The sequence below is a fragment of the Triticum urartu genome, chromosome 7A (assembly GCF_056163025.1).
Source record: "Triticum urartu cultivar PI428250 chromosome 7A, HENAU_Tu73, whole genome shotgun sequence".
Lineage (NCBI taxonomy): Eukaryota > Viridiplantae > Streptophyta > Magnoliopsida > Poales > Poaceae > Triticum > Triticum urartu.
Window position 1 is genome coordinate 549,621,638 of NC_141879.1, and position 11,340 is coordinate 549,632,977.

General features: G+C 54.8%; 1 protein-coding gene across 2 annotated transcripts; it reads right to left on the reverse strand.

The window, feature by feature from the left end:
* Positions 1–2,473: 2,473 nt before the first annotated feature.
* Positions 2,474–9,463, reverse strand: NRT1:2 (nitrate transporter 1:2). 2 transcript variants are annotated; one of them, XM_048684509.2, is made up of 4 exons: positions 9,288–9,463; positions 9,069–9,177; positions 7,518–7,735; positions 2,474–4,212 (listed from the first exon to the last, which is right to left on the reverse strand). In XM_048684509.2, the coding sequence occupies exons 1-4, from the start codon at positions 9,288–9,290 to the stop codon at positions 2,779–2,781; spliced, it is 1,764 nt and encodes a 587-aa protein (XP_048540466.2). In that variant the 5' UTR covers positions 9,291–9,463; the 3' UTR covers positions 2,474–2,778. The 2 variants fall into 2 exon arrangements, with proteins under 2 accessions (XP_048540466.2, XP_048540467.2); XM_048684510.2 differs by lacking the exon at positions 9,288–9,463 and having other exon boundaries at positions 7,518–7,784.
* Between the last annotated feature and the right edge of the window lie 1,877 nt (positions 9,464–11,340).

Below are 11,340 nucleotides of genomic sequence, written 5' to 3' on the forward strand. Positions count from 1 at the left end.
GGCTCCCAACAACACCATGAAGCTTCACCACGATGGAATATGGCTTCGCGGTGACCTCAACCGTCTAGGGTACTCAAACACCCAAGAGTAACAAGATCCGCAAGGGATTAGTGGGGGAATCGAATTTCTCTTGGTGGAAGTGTAGATCGAGGCCTTCTCAACCAATCCCTAGAAAACCAACAAGTTTGATTGGCTAGGGAGAGAGATCGCGCGAAAATGGAGCTTGGAGCAACAATGGAGCTTAGGGTTACAAGAGGTGGTCAACTCGGAGAAGAAGACACCCCTTATATAGTGGAGAGACAAATCCAACCGTTATCCACTTAACCAGCCCGCGACCTGCGGTACTACCGCAAGGGCTCACGGTACTACCGCAGCGAGCCGCGGTACTACCGTGGCCATGGCAGGAGCTAGCCCAGGCCTGTAGCAACGAAGCTGGGGTGGTACTACCGCACCCCCTTGCGGTACTACCGCAAGGCAGGATTGGACCAGCCTGGGAAGGGCGCGGACAAATAAAGAAACGTCTGTGGCAACTTCCGCTGATTTTCAAATAGTGCAAAAATCTGACACGGTACTACCACTCAAGGCACGCGGTACTACCGCGCAGGGAGCGGATGTAAAAAATTACATCCGCCCCTACTTCCGCTTATGATGCTGTGCCGGACCAGGACTCACGGTACTACGACTCCCAAGGAGCGGTACTACCGTGACCACCTGCGGTACTACCGCAAAGGCCTGCGGTACTACCGCAGGGGCCTACGATACTACCGCCCCGAAGAGCAGTACTACCGCAAGCCCCAGAACAGCAACACTAGGAATTCTTCTTTTTGCACAAACACGAAGAAACGGAGGATGCTCCAAAGTGCTAAGGGAAAGGCGGTGCAAAGAGGAGTAAATGTGTACGTGACGATTCCATCCAAACCTTTCCAAAGCGGACCCCCTCTTAATAGTACGGCTTTCCTACGACTCAAATCCACCGAAAAAGGAACGTAGAAAAATGCCGTCTTCAATAGTCTTCGAGGGGCTCCTAACCGTCTTGTGCCTAGTAATGAAATATCTGAAATACTCGAGGTACACGATTAGTCCACAAATGCATTGTCATCAATCACCAAAACACCTTAGGGATAAATACGCCCTTACACCCTCCTTTGTTTGTACACAGTCTATTGTGGCTAGCTCGATGTGCATGTTACCTGGGCTGGATTGACATTTAATTATGGTCATGTTGGTGATTATGATTAATGTGTTGTTTCTTTTTGTCGATGTGGACTTATTTGATGCAGGCGCGGTATGTAGTGTTTGTGTGTTGGGGGGGGGGGTAGGGTGGATCGATATGATATTGTTACACATCACGGTGTCCACCTACCACCGTTGGTGTTCATGTCAACCCTATACAAAACATCACGAATACCTACAAGTAGGCCCATATCTCCTTGACAGCTAAGGGCATTTCTAAAGTGGACCCTCAAACCGCTCGCAACCGTTTGAACCATGCGGTCTAGCCGTGTTTTGCCATCCAGCATGGCCTTGTATCTATCCGTTGGCCCGTCCGGACGTCATTTTTTTCCGTAAATTGGAAGCAAACTAGGAAGGCTTTGCGAGAGTCTGGACAACACCAAATAGGACTCCAACATCCCCGGCCTACCCAAAACTCCTTCGGGACCCCGCTTCTCCACCCTTCCTCTTTCTTTGCATCCGTTTCTCTCTCGCCGATGCCATTGCAACTCCTCCCAGGCCGCCCGCCAAACCCTTCCCGGAGCTCCATGACCTCCACCGTTATACCCTTGCTCCAATGCCGCTTTCCCTCCTCCGCCGCCGCTGGTCCACGCCTCTCTCCTCCGTTTTGCAGTTGTTCGTGGACCTGCTAAACAATGTGATCCGGATACCTTGTGGGAGGTGATTACATGTTGTGTGATCATGCATTAACAAATTCATTAACAAATGTGATCCTATCGACCCTTCAGAGCAGAATCCGACCACATTTGATGGGTTTGTTCAAATACATTAACAAATTCAGTATCGACCAGCTCATGTGCAACTGAAAGAAGATTTGATTGAGCATCTCTTAGCGGTTAAAAGGGACAATTAGTACATATGTGTAGTTGAATTCAAGTTTGAACTACTTTAATTTTAAAAAATATTGGATTGTAATATTTAAATTAAAACTGCCAATGCATTTGAATATTTTTAGATAAACTATCACTTGATATGCAGTTATTTTGAGCTTATGTGCTTTAAAAAATGCTGGATGTTTGCGGCTAGCTTTGGATCACCTGCGCGCGCATCAGTGTATGCGGACTGGTCCCATCTTGTCTGAGGACGGATCCGGTATCCGATTTGGAGGTTAGCGTTGGAGATGCATAAGCTCACTCGGTCACTCTTACAAATGGGCTCCACCAATAACCCTCCAAAGCCCCAAGCCACCACAACCATCCTAGGACAGGAATTCATTAGAGTCAAACAAGCGAGCAGGACAGATCAGAAAACCATTTCCATATAAACGGACTAATAATAAGTTATCTCTATATATGCAGATGGTGATTGTCTTGTTCATCTTGAATCAGCCGAAACCTATGTCCACACATTCGCCTGCCACGCCAAACTCATTTCGAGTTTCTTCGTCAGCTAACCAACCAATCAAATCCACAACAACGAACACCCTGAAACCCACCGACCCGGCAACACGGCAACACCATCTCGAAACCTCCATAAATTTACCTTGCCAAGATAATAACTGCGCACCTGCACCGACGACACCTACATTACACACTGGAGCATCGATCATTCTCGCCCCTTGATCACCCCGGCGTTTCTGTACTTGTACCGGATGGCCAGCACCAGGAAGAAGACGTAGTTGAGCGCGCTGAGCACGCACATGAGCCAGTAGAAGCGCTCGAGGTGGTAGTGGTTGAGGCTCGCCCCCTCCAGCCACGCCCGGTGCCCCGCGCGCCCCGTCGCGCCGTTCACCACCGTCACCAGCACGGAGCTCAGGTAGTACCCCAGCGCCAGCGACGCCCACGACAGCGACGTCGCCAGCGACCGCATCCGCGGCGGCGCCTCGCTGAAGAAGAACTCCAGCAGGCCCGCCAGCGTGAACAGGTCCGCGGACCCCAGGAACAGGTACTGGAACGCGATCCAGAAGAAGGTGATGGGCAGCGGCGCCGCTGAGTCCGTCATGCCGGCGCCGGCGGCCGCGTTCTTGCGCTTCACCTCCACGACGGCGGCCACCGCCATGGCCACGATGGAGAGCACCAGCCCGGTGCCGATGCGCTGGAGGTGGGTGATGCCCATCTCCGTGCCGGTCACCCGCCGCGCGAACGGGACGATGATGTGGTCGTAGATGGGCGCCAGGAGTATGATGAACGTGACCGGGAACACCGGCAGGGACGCCGGCGGCACCTTGAGGCCCCCGACGTGGGTGTTCATCGTCGCCGCCTGCTCCACGGAGAAGGTCGAGAGCTGGGCCAGGCAGCAGTTGAGCATGATGGTGGAGAGGAAGATGGGGAGCACCATGAGCACGATCTTGACGTCCTCCACCTCCTGCACAGTGCACGCCAGGGCCCTGTGCCGCGGCTGGCACTGCACCGCCCGGTTCAGGCCGCTCAGCTCCTGGGACGGCTCCGTCACCTCGTCGGCGGCGGCGCCCGCGCCCCCGGGCTTGCAGTACTCCTTCATGTCGGTGCTCCCCGTGGGGCTGGGCGCGCGGTCGATGACGGCGCCGTGGCTGGCGCTCTGCGTGCCCCCGCGGCGCGCGGAGGCGGCCGCGAGCAGGACCTTGGCGATGGTGACGAGCGGGCTGCCCGTGGGCACCTTGCTGCGGTAGAACCTGGAGCCGGCGGCGAAGACCGGGATGGAGAGCAGGATGGCGATGGTGGAGATGCCGAACCCCCACTGCCACCCCTTGTTGTCCTCCACCCACACGGCGAAGGTGACGGCGATGAGCGCGCCGCAGGAGAGGCAGAAGACGTAGTAGTTGAAGAAGGTGGAACGGCCCTTGCGGCCGCGCGGCGTGTGCTCGTCGAACTGCTCCGCGCCGTGCGGCGGCAGGGAGCCCTTGATGCCGCCGATGCCCAGCGCCGTCAGGTACAGCCCCACGAACAGCATCGCCTTCTTGCTCCCGGCCACCGGCTCGCACGCCGCCGCGCCGGCACCCTTGGCGCACTCCGGCGGCATCAGCGACGGCGACCGCGCCTGGATCGTCAGGACCACCAAACCCTGCGCGCCATCCCAAACATTCAAACATCAGCTCTCTATTACACTCAGAAATGCACCAAACGGAATGAAAATTTTCCGGTGTAAAATTAAGTGGGCTTGTCCAAAAAAATATGTTTGATATGTTAACGCAGGCCATTGGCCCATACGTTCTCGGCCTGACCCAAAATACTAGCATTTCGCTGCCATTCGCTAATGCGAAAAAAACATGGCTCACATGAAGTACTACTACAGAGTACAGACACTGGTTCTGGTTGCATAATTGCATTCTTTTGAAAAAAAAACTTTTTTTGCGTAATTGCATTGGTGCGACATGATTAGATGGAGAACCAGTTGCAGTTAACATATCAGATTATCACGTCGAAAGATTTGGCAAAAACCTGCATCGATTAATCGAAAGCGATAAAGTTCCACAGGGACCATGCAAGTGGGCGCCGTGCTACCTGTGGGCGGCCGGCCGGCCGCCCGTGCGCTACGTCGCTTTGGCCCTCTATAGGCTCTCTCGTCTCGGTCTCGACATGGTCCGTGAGCTCGGTGCTAAAGCGGAGGAGAGGACACCGACCCACTGCAGATGGCGCCGTTTGACCGGCGATCTGGCTGTGCGCCATCCCGTTGGGTTGTTGTCCAAAATATTTGCTTTGTGATTAGTCAGCGTTGACTACAAAAATGCATGGTCAAACAGGTGAGCATGTGATCGTCGTGGATCTTGAGGTCAGAAACCAAGCATGCAGAAGCACCAAGCTCCAGAGCTCCGGAGACGAGGGTCGACGCGGCACGCACGCACGGTCGCTCTCCCCGTTTGGTCCCGGCCCGATCCTCCGGCCAAATCACCACCGCCCTCCAGGTACCCCCGCACCGGGCCTTCCGGGCATGCACTACGTACGTGACTGACGCCGACACGAGAGAACGTGCGCGTCAGTCTGCCCCACCCACGCACACCCGGCGATCGATACGTACACCGGCCAACAACGTGGTTGGCGCGCGCGGCAACTTGGCCCTGGCCGGTGGCCGCAACGACGATCCTGTCGTTGCCCGGCCCGGCCGTTGGGGTGCGCTGCTCAAGACTCAAGAGGGTCGGGTTCCTCCTGAAATCCGTCCAGGAACACCGGCACGCGCTCCGCCAAACACCGTGCAACAGGTGTGGACAGATGCCGCGGCCGAGAGAACCAACGGCAGCTGCTTTAGCGTATGGTGGCGGTGGCCAAGGATTGGTCCAATCGTGTCGTGGCATCATCGCGCACACAAGGAAGATCTTGTGCGATCGACGGTAGCCCGGGACCGGGTCAGGCGAGTGGTGCGTGCGTGCGTGCCTGACGGGACGGTCAGGTCAGGTCGGGTCAGGGCCAGATTCCCCTGCCGACCCCGGCGCCGGCGGATTGGCCGGCCGGCCGCCAGAACCAGACCGCGCGCACGCACGCCCGCACCGGATGACCGGAATCGCCCCGGGCCCCGGTGGGAGGGTTGTTCGCATGGGCCCGCGACCGCGACGTGATCGGAAAGTGTGGCGCCGCAGGGCGGGCGGCTTTGTTCGCTTGCGGCCGCCAAATTGGTTGCTCAGTGTTTTTTTACATATAACATGGTAATAAGATTTGCTCTTCGCACATAGTACTACATCCGTTTTAGACTCACGATGTCACAATCTCGTGTGAAAAAGTGCGTGGGATAAAGAAACTGCCGAACTTGATTAACAAAACATTTAAAAAAGCTGGCCAGGCACTGTCAGCAGTGGAGTCGATCTTTCTCCTAGCTCCGCCACTGCGGCGACCACACTTTAGCTGCTGCTTCTTTCGCATGCTTTTGCCATCATGATTGGACAAACCAGATGCGCGTCAACACAGCCGGACCATCCAAACACGCCCTGTGTCGAACGGTTACTGATGCAAATTATGTTCCACTTGCGTCGCCTACACACACGATCCGCCACCCACGTCACTGTACCCTCTACGTCGTACACACCCGCACCCATCACGCCCGTCTACGACGCACGTTGGAACTTACACGCCCATCCCAGCGAAAAGTCTCCCGACGGCCCGCATGTCAGCGTCTCGGGGCGACGTACAACACACGAACAAGAGAAAAACGCAGCATGGATATTGTTTCCGCGGTATGGATATCGTCGCCTCGCCGTCACCGGACCACGACCGGTTGTTAATCCGAGCTAGCGATCCTATTAGCAGCCCACGCATGGCGTGGCATGGCTAAGCCAAATCAAGCCCATCACGGCCTGCCCCCGGCTATAACTTAGCTAGTACGTCGACGTATTGTACTATAGCCTAGTGCATGCTGTCGCAGTACGTAGGACGTGATTAGCTACTAATGTTATCAGAGGAGTACGTAGTTCCCTTTGACCCAGGCAATCTGATCTGATCCTGCCCATGCATGGATCCTGTTCTTGGCCGGCGAATAAAGTTGATGCCTACAAGTAATCATTGGCCTCTCATTTCACCCCGACCACTACTAACCCAGATCGCAGGGAAACTACGTGCTCCAGTTGATCCATCTGTGGTGCTCCGTGTAGCTAGGGCCGGGTCTCTGTATAATTTTAACAGCGAAGATCTATCTCGGACCAGACGGACGGGCGGATCCGTGAAGTGCGCCTAGCCTACATACGCAACACACATGCGCCACATGTCGAGGATCAAAATCGGGGTTATTATTTGACGTGACCGGCTATTAAATCCTCGCCAATGTGGTTATCTCCGGACATGTGTCGTTGCCTCAACGTAGCTTGTGTTTAGTGCTCGGATCCATCATCCACCGTGGCCTCGTTATTAATTGATTAGTGTGATCCTTTCGGCAGCTTATTAGAGAGATTTTGTGTAGCTAAACTAAGAGATGGCCTCGCCAGCCGGTCAAACATGCATGTCGACGTACGACGTGTACGCGAGACCGGCCGAGGAGAAAAGGAAAAGTGAAATGTCAATTCGGCCACGTGGTGGCACACCTGGACGAAATATTCCGGTGTGTATCTGCCAGCTCGGAGATGTGATAAGGACAACGTTAACTATATCTATGTATATCGTCGATCTACCATGTACGATAAGTCTAGAATAGCCCACGCAAGTTTTTTTTCCTCCATATTAATTGCACTATCTACGTATATCCAGAAACGTCGGTCTACCACGTAGTAGGATGAGTCTATTATAGCCCACGCAAGTCTTTTTTGTCGGTGCATGATGCAAATTCATCAGCAAAAATGGACAGCCAGGCAGCTACTATTACTACTGTACTGAAGTAAGCGTAGTAATGATCGAGAGATGGCAGGTACGGTAGAAATCTAAGATATTTCGGCGGGAGTGCGTGCGTACCATGAACTCGACGAAGGCGCTGATGAGGTAGACGGCGTAGGTGGTGCAGACGGCGTCGGAGAGGAAGCCGCCGAAGAGGCCGAGCAGGAAGGCCGTGCCCATGAAGTTGGTCACCGTCGTCGCCGACTGCGCCGGCGAGTAGTGCATGGACTTCATCAGGTACGTCACCAGGTTGCTCGCGTTCGCCAGGAACGCCAGGTTCTCAAGCACCTCCGCCACTGCATGCACACGGCAACGGTAATGTTACCAGCGATCATAGCATGTGTGCTGCATATAAATGTACTCCCTTAATACCTAAATATAAGACTTTTCAGAGATTTTAATACAGACTACATACAGACCAAAACGAGTGAATCTACACTCTAAAATATGTCTATATACATCCGCATGTAGTCCATATTAAATAAAATCTGTAAAACGGCTTATATTTCAAATTAACCTGAAAGAAAAAACAATTCACAAGTGTGCAAAATTAGCATATGTAAGCTGCAGGCACAGCATGTGCGGTAATAACTGACATAACGCCCGCATTACACGGGTGGCTTTCCCGACGCGCGCCGGCCAATCTGCTCGCCGTTACCGCCTTGCGATTCGTGCCGTTTTTAATGCGCCCGTTTTCGGACGGCTCGGGGCGGGCGGGTAAAAAGCGAGGCGAAAAAAAAATGGAAGGCCTTTTCGACGCCATCATGCCTTCGTCCTCAACCACCAAAGCGAGAAGCAGAGGCCACTCTAGCTCGCAGGCCGGTCAGCTTCTCCTCTCCAGTCTCCTCCACACACGCGAGGGCCCCGCCCGTTCCTTTCCCGGCGCTAGGTCGCGTCGTACGCGAGGCTTCTAGAACGGCGGGCGGGGGCCGGAGGGAGAGGGATCGCCGTCATGGCACAGTGGGGGAACAGGGGCCAGGGGGTGCATTGGGGAGCTTGGGTGCCAAGGCTCGTGCAAAAGCGCCATGGACTGTAGCTTCGTCGCGCAAGTTGGCTCTCGGTCTGCCCTCTTGGCATGCAACTTGGCGGCGGGTAAAGGTGCCCAATTCCTCACCAAGTTGCATGAATCCCGGGAAACGGATGGGAACGCGCGCACACGGTTTGCGAAAGCGAGGAATCAGGCAGGGGGAGGAGGGGCAACGGAGGAGGAAGCGGAATGGAGATGGAGCCCCGGCGGAAGTCGGAGGGAGGTCCGGTGGGGGCGGCTATGGAGCACTACATGCCCGAAAGCGGGCGGGCGGGGAGATCGGATAGGGAAGGTCCGATGGAGAAAGGACGGGGGCGAAAGGGAGGGCGCGGCGGCTTTCAGGATCGGGAAAGGGATGGCCGGCGGGGAGGGGAGGGGAGGGTGGACCATGGGTGATGAGCCCATGATGCACGCCTGCGGTGCAGATACGGAGTGTCCCGCCCGCCCGGGCATCCTATTCCCGCTCCGGTCGGCCCCCTGCGTCGCCCTCTGTCTGCCTCCCGGCTCGGCTCGGCCGGGAGGGTTCTGGAAGAAGGTGGAATGGGCCGAGGAGATGAGCATGCATCGCCGCGTGATCGAGGGAGGGTGTCGAGTTTGCTTACCCAGCACGAAGGAGGCGGCCACCATGCCGCCGTGCCGGCCCTTCACCGCCGGCCGGCTCCGCCAGTCCACGTACCCCTCCCACCGCTCCACCTCCCGCGCTCCGTCCTCCTGCACACACACACACACACGCAAGACCCGGCAGATCAGCACCGACGGCAAGCGAACAAGAACCGCCGCACCGGCTCCAAGGAGATCGATCGGTCGGTCTGTCGACTCACCATGGCGCCGCCCGCCTCTCCGCGCGCGCGTGTGTGAACTCTCAAGGTCTGAGACTCCGAACTGCCGGACGAGCAGCGGAGGCCGTTGAGGAAGGCTCGGGCTCGGGCTCAGGGGAGCGCCGTGCGTGCGTTGTGTGTGACTTGCCTGGCTGACGGGGGAGGTCCGAGGGGCACGGCATGGTGGCGTATTTAAAAGTGCGGGGAGCGGGGTGCCGGAGGGGCAGAACGGTAAAACGGCGGCCCAGCCCACAGGGGCGGCTGACGGGGACTCGAGGGCACGCAGACACGTCCGTCTCGTCTCGGCACGCTGCTTTCCCTCCCCCCCTCCCTCCTGCGCGACGCAGCAGTGTCTTCTTCTCGTGCCGCACGTTTTTTCTGTTCTTTTTTGTTCTTGTTTTTCATTTCATTTTTCTAGCTCGGCAGCGTCCGTTACTGATTTGGATTAATGTGGTGCATTTACAGGGATTATCTGGGCCGATGCGGTGTACGTATATCCAGCTGTATTCTATTCGGTGAAGCTGTGAATGAGCACGTGCGGGGATGTGTCGCGCCTGACGGCCTCTGGTCAACCGAATTCGAACGCGTCGGAGGCTGGGTGTGTGCGCAAACGAGATTAGTTTTGTGTTTCTTTCGATACTGGAGATTGGAAATAAGCCAAGATTGCGTGTATCCATTAGTTAATTATTAGGCGATCATTAAAACCCGGTATTGACACCTGCTAAAATAGTGCTGGCAGTGTGAGCTATGGCTGCACTGTGCATTTCCATTGCGTGGACGTATCAACTTTCCATTTTTCTTTCCGTTGGCTTGGCCCTGCGCATCCTCGGATGCACAGGATTCGGAAGCTTTTCTTTCTTTCTTTCTTTCTTTCTCTCTGCATTATCATTACTAGTTTACTACTATCAATATTGCCTTTCTGCATTCCTCTTCGACCAAGCAAACAAATATCCCATGATGCGCCCGTGCTCTACTCCATCAAATCAAAGCATCGCTAGCACTATTGACGGGTGCCCCAAGCCGTCAGCCGCCGGAACTGCACAGGATCGTCAAGCCTCAAGGACGGCGTCCGATCGAGAACCCTAGGACGACCTACCTTGAAAGCCCCCGACATGCTTTTGTCAGTGACAAGGAGCAAGTTGAGGATTCTTTTCTTCCACCGGATGCGCACGTCTCCTGATCAGTGATCGGGCGCGCGCCCTGCCGAGCAACTGGAGAAAGCAACAGGCGCACGGCCTGATCGGTGATCGATGGTTCGTCCGTCGGTCGTCGAAGCGAGAGGACTGCTCGATCGCCCGCACGCCCGAGCAACAGGAAGGGGCGTGCATGGCCTGCGCCCGCGGTGCTCTCCGCTTCTACTTGCTGTCTGACTAAGACAGTACGCGGGCAACTTGAGGATCGGACGGATGGATCCATTGGCTGGAATTGGCGGGGTGCGATAGGAGGGATTGGTGGTGCGATCATTCTCGATGGATCTGCGCTTTTTTCAAGTGCCGCTCCTCTGATTCTCTCTTGCGCCTTGTTTGGTTTTGGGGATTGAGTTTGATCCGTCCGGTGTAGTTTCTGAATTTCATCGCAACAATTTTTTTAATATTTGAGATATAGGTTTAATGTTTGGGTCTCACCTGGAAAATCCGCAGGGGCATGCAGTGGCCGCTCGATTGCCTCGCGATTTGCAGGGGCATACAGTAGGTTTTAAGTTTCAGAAGTTGGAACTTCCGATTTTTTTGTGTGTGAAACTTGTGATTTTCAAAAGAGTTAAAACTTAGCATTTCTTTTCAAAAGTCATCAAAATGTAAATGGATCTTCTTTGAAAGCCCGCGTTACGAGAAACACAAATATGAAAACATAACTTAATTTGGACTTTTCGTTTAAAAGATATAACTGTTTGAAAATCGAAAGCCAAAAATAAGAGCATACCTGAGGTGTTGTGTGCCGCGAAACCTACGTGCCATAAATCTTCTCCCGGTCTCACCTAAAGTTGGAAGCCTTTTATTCCGCAAAAGAATCATTGCAAGATTTTTAATCTCGTGTTCGATTTTTTCAGTAAGTTCTG